This window comes from Coccomyxa subellipsoidea (genome assembly GCF_000258705.1).
Source record: "Coccomyxa subellipsoidea C-169, whole genome shotgun sequence".
Taxonomy (NCBI): Eukaryota; Viridiplantae; Chlorophyta; class Trebouxiophyceae; family Coccomyxaceae; genus Coccomyxa; species Coccomyxa subellipsoidea.
In genome coordinates, this window is record NW_005178024.1 from 654,061 (window position 1) to 667,268 (window position 13,208).

A 13,208-nucleotide genomic window follows, 5' to 3' on the forward strand; every position below is an offset into this window, starting at 1 on the left:
GCGGCCGGAGCAAATCCAGAAGCCATCTTGAACTCTTTGGATTTGATCAAGCCTTTGAAGGACGTATCAGTAACTTAATTTTGAACATCTGAACATGGTGGACCAGTTTTAACAATTACAACTCGCATCCGCGCAGCATGCAGGGCAATTTGGCCAATACGCATCTTCCAGCATTCGTTTCGCACAGGAACGGAGAGAAACAGCAAGCAGCTTTCAAGCCCTTCAGACGACTATTGGGACCTAATGCAGTTATCTGCAGAGCAAAACAGAATGCTGACGCAGACTTGCAGCTCGTGAAAAGAGAAGGTAAGGATCTGCATGTGCGCAGGAGTCTCAGAAGCGGGACCACTCAGAAAATCAATTAATCTGGATTTTTTGCATGGCCTGGAGACATAATTATTAGTCAGATACTGTGAGAAGAGTGTTGTAGCAAGTTTATGTGAAAACGTGTGCTTTAATCAATGGCTCCATCAATACCTCTGAGTGGTATGCATGACCTGCACTTACAATGCACCTGGCAATCGATATTGCATGTTGCGCGAAGTATGTGATACATTTACGTTGTGGCCGGGGGAGTTAAGATTTTTTCAAGTGTGAGCTTGTGCGGGATTCGAAGGGAAGGTTTCCTTGGCTATTTTGAGGCTGCCTTGTGGTGTTTGCAGAGACCAGCGACGGAGCCATTCTCTTCGTCTTTGGAGATGAGGCGGCGGTAGCAGCCAACAAATCAGCAGAGGCCGCACAGGCCCCCGCTCCTGAGCCAGAGGCAGCATATGAGGAGGCGCGCATTGAGAAAGTCCATGAAGGAGCTGCTGCAGCAGGTTTGACTCAGCTTGCTCCTCTTTCCAGTGTCACCCGGGTTGCTGGCAGATTCCTTAAATGTTGGCTTGAAAGGACGCCACGCATGCATCTCTTGCCAGCACTTGAGCAGGTAGCACACATGGTATGCACAATGTGATGTAGCCTTCACCAACAATTTCCATGGCAACTGATTCATTCGCATCATGTTGTCGTCAATGCAAAATCTCTGCGATTCAGGGGATGAGTCAGCGACGCTCTCGAATGGCGCTTTGATACCGGACTTCAGCGAGGACCCAGAAGATCCGGATGAGCTGCTGAGTGACGAAGACGCACCTGATCTTCAGGATGAGATTGCCAAAACGTTGACTTCGTTGCGGGTGTGCAAGTCCACCCCCACGTTGGCAGCTGTCACTCTCAAAGAACATGCTATTCTCATCTTGCCACCTTTCAGTTGGAACGTTCATTTCCCTGTTCATGCCCACCAGAGAATATGAATTGTGGTGTGCTCTCCTCTGGTGACGGGCGAGTGCTCTATGCAGGTGGCTGACCTGAAGGAGATGTGCAAGGAGAGGAAAATCACAGGGTACTCGAAGATGCGCAAGAGCCAGCTAGTACGTGTCCTCAAGGATGCCATGCTGGTTGATTCTGAATGAGGGGACTCATTTATTCCTGGAGATCTGACTCCGGTGTTGATGAGTCAACGGCCGTACTTTCTGGGGTTTTGCAAGAGCCGCTCTTGTTGCGGGAACAAGTCCCTTGCTGACAAGGCAGTTGTCAGTTGGATGAGCGCTCTGAGATGCACTGCAGTGGTGGCAAGGTCCGCAATGCTATACTGTGCTTGGGCGTGCATGCAAATAAAGTGTTGCTAATTCTGTGAACAGAACAATTGACTGAGCATGCTGGTGTCCAATTACTGGCTTTGGAAGACCTCTGATTTTGGTTGTTAGCGTATTCCCAGGGCTTCGTCAGATGGAATGTGAGTGTGCTATTTGTTGAGGTGTGCTGACGTGCTTTGGCACAAGTTGAAGTAGACGGGCATGCCGACCGAGAGTTTTTTCAGGAGGTGTGACAGACAGACATCCTAACGTTGTTGTTAACCCCATGGGGCCACTCCTCAGGGCTGGGTTGCCACTTTTATGAAATGTGATCATATATGCCAGTGGCCATGGATATGTCAAATAAATCGAGCTGTTGGTACAGCTTTGTATAAACCCGAGGGGAAGTTTCACTACCATTGATCGAGCTTTAGTCGTCACAGCCGAATCCGTATGAATGTAAGCTTCATGCACGCGCAATTCGTGAACATAGCTTCCTAGCCGGAGGAAGCTGCGCCAACTTGGCTGCAGTGCTCCATCCTAATCGTGGGAAGGCCTTTAAGACCGTGCATCTAGCAAGATCATCAGCAAAGTAGACTGATTCATGTTCCATTAGGTCCAGTAGGATATTTACAATGCCGAAGGTCAGCGAGAAAACGCACAAGGCACCAAACGCGAATGGCATAGAAAAGAAGAAGAAAAAGAAGCACACGTTGAAAAAAATTTACACAGCAGATGAGGATGACAAAGCGTTAGTGGCTCAGCCTGCAAATGTTGGTGCCAATGATAGCGTGAGGGAAGAAGCAGTCGAAGTTCTTCCTGGAGAAGCACGGTCGATCTTCCTCGAAGACAAGCTACCGTGAGTTGCCTGATCTATCCTGCTGGACAGTTTGTCCCATTGAGCCCGCAGAAATCGCTCAGAATGATGGAAAGGTCAAAGGACAATCCTTTTGCTGTGGTCAGGTATGAGCCAGGCGCCGGCTTTGTCCTCAGCCAAGAGTCCCCCAGCCTTCCCTGCAATGGGCTGGATTCAAGCAATCACGAATTGTGGTTGCTCCAGCTCCCTCTAGATGTAAGTGGTCCACGTCTTCCCTGTTGCTTAAACAGATGGCTACAGGTGCCTTTGTCTAGTTCCTGCCAGTGGATATTGCACTGCACGTGTCTCCAACTGGCATTTATAGCCTTTAGTTGGTGCTGAGAACATATCAAATTGTAGCTGCCCCTGTTGCAGTGGCAATTCAAGGCGCCGGCCAAGATCACGGTGAAGAGGAGAAAAGGAGACAGCGTGTTGGGCGAGTGCACCAGTGACAGAGGTGCTGTCAACACTGTGTTGACAATGTTCTCTCATGCACAGCGGAGGCTGCTGAAAGTCTGTCTGGGATGCCGCCTTCTTTCTTTGCAGCACGTTCGTTTCTTACTCTCAACATCTCTGTCAATGATTGTCTTCCTGCATTCTGCAGGGGACGGATACTCCCTTGTTCAGGAGCATGCCAGCCTAGCAGCTCCCCTTTATGTGGCATCCGCCACGCTGAAGGTAGCTTCACTGGATCTTAAGCACCAGTACCAACCACACATTGATTTGACCCTGATGGCAGTGACTGAAACCGCCTTCACTGCTGCTCTCTGCTATGCTAGAAGCGAGACTCTCTGCTGCTGAAAGCTGACTGCGTGCCTGTCACAGGATGGCGTGCCAGCACAGATACATCGGCGCGTGACCCTTGTGCGCTCAGGGGCTTTGGCAGGGGAGGAAGAAGAGGGTTTGCCCAGTGCACAGCAGCCAGGCGTTGGGCCCTCCAGCAATGGCAGTGGGGACACACCAAAAAGAAAGAAGGCAAAAGCAGCGCAGCAGGATGTGCAGCAACCAGGCACAAAGGAGCTGCGCATGGAGGACATTGTGGTAAAGCAGGTGCGCGCTGCCACCATTCCCTGAGGCGATTGTTCACCGTGTTGGTCAGTACGTGAATGCTGGGCAGGAGTGCATGCCCGCATGGCCCTTGCAGCCAACGTTTCTGTCAACATTTTTTATATGTTGGAAGTGCTTTGACTGCTGGAGCTCGCATGCTCATCGTGAGAGGTTGTGTGCTTTGCAGGAGTCGCCCGATGGGAAGCAGCAGAAGGAGAAGAAAAAGAAGAAGAAGAAAAAGAAAGACAATGATGCTTCAGCTGGGGCTGGCAATGTGGCAAGCCAATGATCATGACGTTGTGTTCCATGCTTGCTGCTCTCAGTACAAAGCTGGCACCTGACCTTAGTATGAAATTCAGGCAGACACCTCATGTGGATGGCTTATGACTGCACTGTGACGCACTCCTATGTGAAGCCATATGCACATTACAAGCTCTTCAATCATATTATACATCCTGCCTTTCACAATCGAGGCTGAAAAGTCGAAATAAAATGATTTATGGCACTCCAGAATGAATTGCAATCGGCCCTCTGGTTTTCCCATTGGTACCACACTGATATATATATAATATAAACGTTCCAGTGCACCCCAGATCAGTCTGGCAGGTGTCTCTGCTCGCTCACTTCCTGCGCCATGATGCTCTACGGCACCCTTTGCTGCAAAACTTAGTGATGTAGTCCAATGAAAAAGCGCTCCAATCTCGATGTGCAACCATGACTTTCTCACACGACATGATACTCGCTTAGCTGGGTTGCCAGGATATACTCTCCTGTTCACACACAGCAAGCATAATGTGAGCAGATTTGTCCGGGTACTGAACTCCTGTAATGTCAGCTAGACCTACCCTTCTCGCAGCAAAATGAGAGAGTCCCTCTGCTCCATAGTTTGTGCAAGCTGCAGCAGAAACTGGGGTAGAGACTTTGCTTACCAGCAGTGGGATCATAGACATAGCGCTCATTGCGCTTCTCAGGGGCATCCTGCCCCTGCCGCATGTAGTCACTGGTGTAGTAACTGAGCGTGGCCACAAAAAGACTCCCAACCCAGAGTGAGAAAGGTACGCTGCAGCATCAAAATGTTCCACCCCGAGTCAGCCCATGCATCTACATAGCCAGTATGGGAACATCCACATGCACCACAGAGCGAATTGGCAGCTGCAAAGCTTGTTGTGAGGTGAAAAAGGCCCTGACCAACTTTAAAAAAAGGTTGCATGAGTGGCTTTGGGAGGGAATTGCGAGCAAGGAACCTTTACCTGCAGCCAAACATGTCATGAGGATCTGGGCCCTTGACATATGTGAGGAGGGTCATGAAGACAGAGGTGGCAAAGTAGACACTGGACCACGTCAGTAGCCATCTCCTCCGTTCCTTGTAAGCCATGAATGCCACCCATGCTGATAGAGCAATCAACGCAAAGCCCCCAACCTGCGTATGGTATGGGCCAAACGTCATGTCATTGATATTCTACATTGATAGATACAACATCAGATGATGGCAACTTTCTGCTGTAACTGACAAGGGTTGGGTAGACAAGACGGTGAAGTGTCGTACCACAAGCCATCTGCAGGAGCAATCACAGCTGGCTGATGCCTCTCCCCCAGTTCCACTGCAGGTAGTGCATTGACATGAGAAGCCACAGTGTCCACAAACAGCATCAGCTGCACGACTGCAGTAAGCTCCCATATACTCTCGCTAGGCTGGTATTCGTTCTCAAAGTGGTGAAGGCTAAGAGGACGCTGTGCACACGGGATGTTCTGTGCAAGTCTTCTTGCGCCTGTAGCAAATATAAAATGTATTTTTGCTCTCAGAGTTAAATGAAAAGACAGCTCCTGCTCTGAGCTTTGTTCCTCAGTAAGGGGGTTTGCAGATGCATCATCAGACATGTCCAGGCCCCGTCGTAGAATAAAGACAGTGGTCGTCCATCAGTTCCTTTGAAAATCGCACCTTTTAGATTGCATGTCTCTGCTCCTCAACTGTGCTATTCCAGATAGTCGCTGGGATAGGTCTTCAAATGGACAGTTTTATATAAGCGTGTTCGGTGAATGTGCCCAACAAGATCCAAAGTATCAGTCCTCGGGAGTAACGATCGTAGCAAAAGCCTCTTCAAGTGCCCCAAAATTGTAAGACAATGAGGAACAAAAAGCTTTGCAAATGCTGACTGTGATGGCAGACAACAATTGCATGTGCAACTGTCGAAACGCAGCAATCTACATTCCTTTCATAGATCGTGGCAGAAAATTTAAACTGTGCACCACACACTTCTATTATCATATTATAATCTTTTCGTTCGAAAAACACAAAAGTCGTGGTCAAGAAGCTCACAAGGTGGCACATTCGCCCAAATGTCCCACTGGCCCCACGCACAGTCCATGCTGTTGGTCGACCGCTACAAGTTTGATGTCTTTTGGACACTAATTCGTTTCTTGCTCAACACAACGCTTGGTTGTGCATAAAGAGCCAGCTGCCTCAAATCACCGCTGTGGATGGACGCCCTTAATCGGCACATCGTGAGGCTGCCTCGCCCTCCATGCGGTGTGATACATCCTGACCTCCAGGATCAAATTAGGTATACATTCGGGCCCCTGAACGCCATGGTGCGCGCAGGAGGATCTGTACAGTGACGACCTGACTGTGAAAACAGCGGCCACCGCCCACATTGGGATCCTGTTCAGGCGAGTGCAGAACATAGCTGCACTGCTAGATCACACCTCCTTGCTGTCCGTCCTGGCGCGCAGCCTGCGAGAGGATGGCCGCTGGAGCCAAGACCTCAGCATACATGGGCTGAGTGCCTTCTTCGCACTCAGCCAATTCTCACAGCTCCATGGAAAGCTGCTGGAGCTCAGAATCGGCGCACTTGCTATGGACATGCTGGATCTTGGACTTCGCAGGGTGGACCACAGGGAGGTGAGTGGACCCGGCAGCACAGTCACCAGACACTATGACTGTTGGCATGAAAGAGTGCGATTCAAGGCATCCTCAAGTGTGCCTCAGTGCAAACAAAATTCTCAGGGATGCAATGCTCAAATATCTAAGGTGGCAGCTTCCAATGCAAATCAAAACAGACCTGATGTGAGGAACAGCAGCCCGATGCCTCTCGGGCTCATTTTACTGCTTGTAGCACATTGGCAGTCACCCACATGTTGCATGCAGAATTTCTCCTCCAGACCAGGGAGTGCAGCTGCCTGGAGGCCTGCGACAAGCTCCCGGCCTCCCACTCGCACAGCTGCAGACCAGCGCTCCAGCATGATCACACCACCCCTCAGCAGCAGAGAGGCGGCATACTCCCCAGCCGCTCACCAGGAGTTTGATGAGAGACAGGAGACCCTGATCTGGCTCACACTGGCAACGCTGACTAACTTGGCGGAGGGCGCTGATGTGGCGCCGAGGATGCTCGCGCGAGGGGTGGTGCCTGTTCTGGCGCGGCTGCTCCCGAATTCGAACTCGAACGTGGAGCAGCTGGCGGTGACTCTCCTGCTGCGGCTGTCGGTGCTTGATCAGGCGCCCGCTGACATCATGGTTGCTGGCGTGATGCCGCGGCTGGTGCACATGGTCGCTGATGGTGGACATCAGACTGCTGAGCTGGCGCTGAGGCTGCTGCACAATCTGTCCTTCCATGAAAAAGGGCGTGCTGCCATGGTGACTGCCGGGGCCATATCCAAGGTAGTCATCCCATCAGATATATCTGGTATACATTGTAGTCTTACATGCCAGTTGAATTCCCTGGAAATTAGTGACTGGCGGCCCTGCATTATTTGCAGCAGGTGTCGCCAGGCATTGCATGTAGCTGACACCTGTATAGGTCACTCCACCGGCACACATGATCTGACACGAGCTGAGATGAATGCAAGCTTGTGTTTAGCAGGTTGCAAAAGCACTGCAGAAGCATCCAGGGGGATGGGCAGTGCTGTACCATCTGTCCATGGAGGATGCGCACAAGCCGCTGTTCATGGCTCAGCTGCCTCTCATATACGAACACTTTGTACACACCGAGGATCTCAGGACTGCCCCCGAGCTCCTTGCCCTGGCTGTCAACATCACACATGACAGGCGCATTGCTGAGGTGGGTAGATCTGCCCTGGAAATTCTTATTTCCAGACATGCACTTGGCTTTTCAGTTAAATATGCAATGACTTGCGCCGTGCTCGGTCGTTCGAATGACCTGAATTCAGATTCAGCTTCTGAAGCATCTGATAGGAAGAAGCACATTGTGTCACAATGCAGGAGCTAGGCTGCAGCAGTGAGAGGATGTCCAAGTTGATGTCAAAAGCCTTGCAGAGGAGAGATGCGCTGGCCTTCAAGGTTGTGAGGAACTTGAGCCAGCACGGCGGCCTTGTAGTGCAGGCTTTCTTTGTGCCCCACATAGAAGACATCATAAAGTTGCTCCTGGTGAGATGCCCTTTCTGGCACGCAGCCATTTACATGCATGCTATACAGCGATTCTTTGGACCAAGAATTCCGAAAAATCCATTTAACAAAACAAAAGTGTGGTATTCAATGGAGGACCCTACAACTGAGGTAGAACTCTTAGTGGAGGCCATGGGAACCCTGGCCACATTGAGCCTTCCACACCAGGAGTGGCAGGCAGTCATGACTGACTCAGCCCTGCCTGCCTGGCTGGCGCGGCAGATGGTGGTGGGCTCAGCACCCGATGACATCATCCTCCAGGCCGTTATTCTCACTGCCACCGTGTGCAACGAAGGCAGCGCCCAAAGCATAGCAGATGCCGGCCTGGTACCCTCAACATCATGCTCCCGGCATGCTACTTCAGAGTATTTGCTAAAGATAGTCCTTGAAATGCTCTTCTTGGTGGGTTAACATGCACAACATGCCCTGCTCTGGCTGTAAGGAGCCTGTGTGCCTCGGCAGGGACAGCTGCTCATATCTCTGCTGGCAGACAGGAAGGATGATGATGAATTCGTGCTGCAGATCATTGTCTCGCTGCACATTTTGCTCGGATATCAGTCCACGCACGATGCAACGCTGGGCACCTCTGAGGCGTGTCCACTGCCTAGCTCCATTGCAATTGATATGCTTCCTTTGGCAACCTCTGACAGCCTTGCAAGCCAGTTGGGGGCTCAGCACAGTGAGTATTCACCAGAAATAGATTGCATCCGATTGGTTTGTTCTTCATGACAGGCACTTTACTACATTTTGGACCTGTTGCAAGATCCAAACCCCGCTGTTGAGCATGCAGCAAGGGGCACCATCAACATCATTCTTGCTGCTGGTGGCGAGTGGGCTGACCAGGTGATGACCTGCTCATTCTTGATGTCCTTTGACGATAAAATCTTAATGTGGAGTATTTCACGTTAAAAAAATCAAAGTCTGCAATATTTTCAAAAATCTTCCGAGAGCCTGCTGAGCAGGTGGGTATTCTCCAGACGCAAGCGGAGAACAACGAGTGGCAGGAGGAGCCAGTACTTGAATCAAGCTCGGAGCGTGATGAAATATCGATTGTAGACCTGCCATTGCTTGAAAAGTGAGGTGGATCTTCGAGAAGGTCCGGGAAATCTGTCGAACTTGAGGAATTCAAGAAGAGAGGACGGGGAAGCTGGCGGAAGCTGAACGATCACGTCATCGGCATGGTTGTCTCCGAAATGCGAAAGTCGAACAGCTTGCAAGAAACTTGTTGGAGACATGATTATTGAATGCATTTAATAGATTGGGAGGCTTGCGTTGCTGCATCGCTGTTGCAGAAATGGCCCAATTTTCTGGTGCTGTAAAACTTGCAGACCTGAACGATTTCATTGCGCCTTCGCAAGCCTGTGTAGTCAACATTCATGGTAAGAAAGAAGGGAATATTAAGCTAGATTTCGATGCTCTTGATAAGCCTCCTGAGGTGCGTTCGCTTCTGCCCGGCATCTGAAGTGGTGTCTCACTGCAAGGACTATCATACTGATCGTCGCCGTTTCCCCACGTTATGTATTGCGCTAAATCCTATAAACTATTCTATACCTCGTTGCTAATCGCAATTCTCCTTTCAACGTCTCTCAACCTTGCCCAGGTGGGTGATGTGCAGCCACAGCAGCGTGCCCCTCCAGGCTTCCAACAAACTGCACCTACAGGCCCCAATGGCGCCATCAAGGTCACACTACAGGTGTGCTGTTCGTGCAAAACGCTCCCGCAGCCTCTTTCCCTCTGATCAACTCATGCTGCTCTCAACACCACCAGCACCAGCACCAGCATTGCCAGTCTGCCACCTTGTCGACTTGGATGCCAAAGAAGGCCAGCAAGTTAATAAATATCATGTCCTTGCAGGACTGCTTGGCGTGCTCCGGCTGTGTCACCTCGGCAGAGACCGTGCTGCTGGAGCACCAGTCAGCGGCGGAATTCATGTCCAAGCTGGCAGATCCAGGGGTGACTGTGGTGGTCTCAGTCTCCCCTCAATCACGGACCGCGCTTGCCGCTTTCTATGGCCTGTCACCTGCGGAGACGCTGCAGAAGCTAACTGGCTTTTTCAAGGGGCTGGGAGTGCGTGCTGTACTGGACACCAGCACTGGCAGAGACTTTGCCCTGCTGGAGGCTGCTGCTGAGTTTGTGCAGCGCTACAGGGAGGCCCACCCAGAGCTTGCAGGTGAGAGTATGCCTGTCAGTTTATTTGCGGTCTGGGCAGCCTAGCTGTGCTTTAGCTGAAAGCGCTGTATCGAGGTCCTAGAGGGTGGGGCCTCCCGCCGTGGCTGTGAGTCACATTGACAGGCCACATTGGCATCTTTCTGTTGTCTGAGTCGCTCTGGATCGCCCTATGCTGGTGGAAATGTTTTATTTGGCAAGACACAGATTGCCTCTAAGATCGTGAACAATAGCATCATCATGATGATTTGGATTTCAGACGAGCATGACGCACAGCTTGAAAAGGTGGCAGGTAATCACTACTGCAGCCAAGCATGCGGCCTCCTTAGGTGGCTGTCTGAAAGTTGCTGTGCATACAGAACCCAGCGAGGATGATTTGATGGATGTGGACGACAGAGTCAGCCGGAGCAGCCAGGCAGGCACATCAGGCAGAGACGCACTGCAGAGCAGCGGCTCCAATGCACATGCAGCCAATGGAACCAACAGCAGAGGAGTGGGAGCAGGTGCAAATGGGATCAGAAGGGCCCATCAGCCTGTCCATCAACAGAGCCTGCCCATGCTGGCATCTGCCTGCCCAGGGTGGGTGTGCTATGCAGAGAAGACGCATGGCGACTATGTGCTCCCTCACATCAGCTCCACCAAGAGCCCCCAGGCGAGCCCCCAACTCTACAAATTCCCAGCCAATACACCCAGTATTACTTCCCTCTTTGTGCTCACCAATTTGATCATTATCAAACTTGAGGACATTTTCTGCGAGATGGGAGACGAATGACTTGAGATGGTCACTCATCTGAGTGCCGCCTTCCTGATTCCTCCTCAGGGGTTGCTCACCTGAGGGAGGCTCTCATGTCTTGAGTGGGCGAGTCTAAAGAGGTTCCTTGCGCTTCAATACATGCATGAGGTGAAGATGTTGGCTGTTGTGGTCAGGCGGTGATGGGTACGCTGGTGAAGCGGCACCTGGCGGCGCAGTGGGGCCTGCAGCCGGGGCAGGTGTACCACTGCGCCATCATGCCCTGCTACGACAAGAAGCTGGAGGCCTCGCGCGAAGACTTCAACGTCCCAGGTCAGCACCCTTGTCTCACCCTTACACTTTGCCTCTCACAGGGCGATCAGTTCACGAGCCCGTGGGAATGCATCTTCTGGAGTCAGTATTGGAGCACAAATTGCTAGCATCATTGATTGGAAGGGCGGGTTGACTGTTTTCTAGAGCATGCACTGTTTGCTCTACAGAGCTCGCAAGGATGTGCATTGCGGTGCCACGCCCACTACTATCTTAATGGTGATGCAAACCTCTTTGGGGGCGCAGCCGCTGTGTGCCTCGCTGTGTGCGCGCGATTAATTTTGGAGTTTTTTATGGAGCAATGCTTGTGTGATGCAGGCACGAGTGTGGCTGAGGTGGACTCTGTGCTGACGAGCGGGGAGGTGCAGCTGATGCTGGAGGTGCATGGCCGGCCGCTGGGAGAGCTGCCCTCTGCCCGGCTGGACAGCCTGGTGGGCAGCGCTCCCGAGGACGGGCAGCTCTATGGCCTGCCTGGAGGCTCAGGTGCCGGCCTTGCCCACCTGTACAGTCTTATACGTCCTGTTTGGGCATCTCTATTGCTTCCTGTGCCCTTCAAGCAGCCTGGGCTCCGTGCAAGCCAAATTTGGTGGGAGCTCCGAGGTGGGCTTGGTGCTTCGCTAGTTCCAGGGAAAGTCTACATCTTCCTTGTGCAAGGGATCTTTTTATCCTTGCACAGAGTGAATGGGGGCAATCCCTGAAGTTGGCCTCTCATCAGCGCCAGGAGATGGTAGACTTCTCTTTCGGCCGCATATTCAGACTTGTGTGCTACGTGTGCCCGCAGGCGGCTATCTGGAGTACATCTTCAGGGCAGCTGCCGCGCAGCTGTTCGGGAAGGAGGTGGAAGCCGGGCCGCTGCCGCTGCGGACGCTGCGCAATGCGGACTTCCAGGAGGTGTCCCTGGACGTGGGCGGCCGACCCGCGCTGCGATTCGCGATCGCCTACGGCTTCAGAAACATCCAGACGCTGGTGAGACCTCTCCACTATTCACCCAGTCGCTCGTAATTCACCCAGTCGCACCGTGAAAGGGTTTGATTCATTGCTTGGCAGATGCCCATGCTCTTAGTAGGTACACGAACACGTGCCAGCAGGCAACAGAATGAATTTGTATCACTCCTGCTGCAGACGGTTTTGCAGGGCTGCATGCATACCATGCTGCATTTGTTGTGACTCTGTCTGCAACAGATAAAATGCTCTGAGTGTTGTTCTCGCTTAATTATGCAAATGCATGGCGAGGAGTGTAGCATGCATGATGGGTGAGCTGGCGGCTATTATGGCTGTGCAGGTGCGCAAGATCAAGAGGGGGGCTTCCGAGTACGATTACGTGGAGATCATGGCTTGCCCGTCAGGCTGCCTGAACGGGGGCGGCCAGATCAAGCCGCAGCCTGGACAGTCCAGTCAGCAGCTGCTGGACGAATTAGATGCCATCTATCATGACCCCCAGGCATGCGTCATAGCCCCTCTCAAGACCAGCATATGTTCTGTGCAGTAATAATCTATTTTATATGGCATTGTGGGATTCCAGAATGTATGTCTAGAAGTCCTCACATGCCCTGGTGTGCCATGCCAGTGTCGGCCAGTGGTGCATGCTTCTGGTGCCATGTCTTCAACAGGTGCTTGGCTTGACTGTGGCTTTGTCAGCATGACTGTGGCTTTGCCAGCATCTTACGAGGCTTGACTGGCATCTTTAGAGCTTTATTGTGGTGCTGAGTTCTGGAAATACATGTGCAAAATGGCGCTCGTGGGAAAGGGTTGCTGATGCTACCATGATGTGTGCACAGGTGGTTCCCAGGCTTCCACAGGACAACCCCACAGTTGCAGCGCTGTATGAGCGGTGGGTAGGGGCGCCAGTGGGCTCCGAGCAGGGCAGGCAACTGTTCTTCACAGAGTACCACAAGCGCGACAAGAGCATAGCAGCCACTGTGGGAGACTGGTGATCGCAGGCCGGTACTTTTTCAAAAACGTTTGGACATGTCCTACTGTATTTTTAGATTGTCCATGATGTGAAATGCAATGAGAACACATGAACGCGCAACGTGCAATGAACACCCTGAACCAGACCCGGCACAA

General features: G+C 51.9%; 3 protein-coding genes across 3 annotated transcripts; 2 read left to right on the top strand and 1 right to left on the bottom strand.

Moving 5' to 3' along the window:
- Positions 1-137: 137 nt before the first annotated feature.
- COCSUDRAFT_44707 (hypothetical protein) lies at positions 138-3,805 on the top strand (the record flags this gene model as incomplete). The annotated part of the gene is made up of 10 exons (XM_005643848.1): positions 138-306; positions 663-818; positions 1,036-1,175; positions 1,338-1,409; positions 2,258-2,472; positions 2,577-2,685; positions 2,845-2,926; positions 3,074-3,147; positions 3,295-3,519; positions 3,704-3,805. 10 exons carry the CDS (start codon positions 138-140, stop codon positions 3,803-3,805), a joined length of 1,344 nt encoding a protein of 447 aa, XP_005643905.1.
- Positions 3,806-3,927: 122 nt separating this feature from the next.
- On the bottom strand, positions 3,928-5,574 carry COCSUDRAFT_54662 (hypothetical protein). The gene is made up of 5 exons (XM_005643849.1): positions 5,456-5,574; positions 5,063-5,285; positions 4,767-4,936; positions 4,446-4,576; positions 3,928-4,286 (listed from the first exon to the last, which is right to left on the bottom strand). The coding sequence occupies exons 2-5, from the start codon at positions 5,192-5,194 to the stop codon at positions 4,240-4,242; spliced, it is 480 nt and encodes a 159-aa protein (XP_005643906.1). The 5' UTR covers positions 5,195-5,285; positions 5,456-5,574; the 3' UTR covers positions 3,928-4,239.
- A 3,635-nt stretch (positions 5,575-9,209) lies between these two features.
- COCSUDRAFT_19743 (iron hydrogenase) lies at positions 9,210-13,075 on the top strand (the record flags this gene model as incomplete). The annotated part of the gene is made up of 8 exons (XM_005643850.1): positions 9,210-9,350; positions 9,734-10,099; positions 10,629-10,790; positions 11,009-11,144; positions 11,460-11,624; positions 11,923-12,107; positions 12,424-12,588; positions 12,920-13,075. The coding sequence occupies 8 exons, from the start codon at positions 9,210-9,212 to the stop codon at positions 13,073-13,075; spliced, it is 1,476 nt and encodes a 491-aa protein (XP_005643907.1).
- Positions 13,076-13,208: the final 133 nt, after the last annotated feature.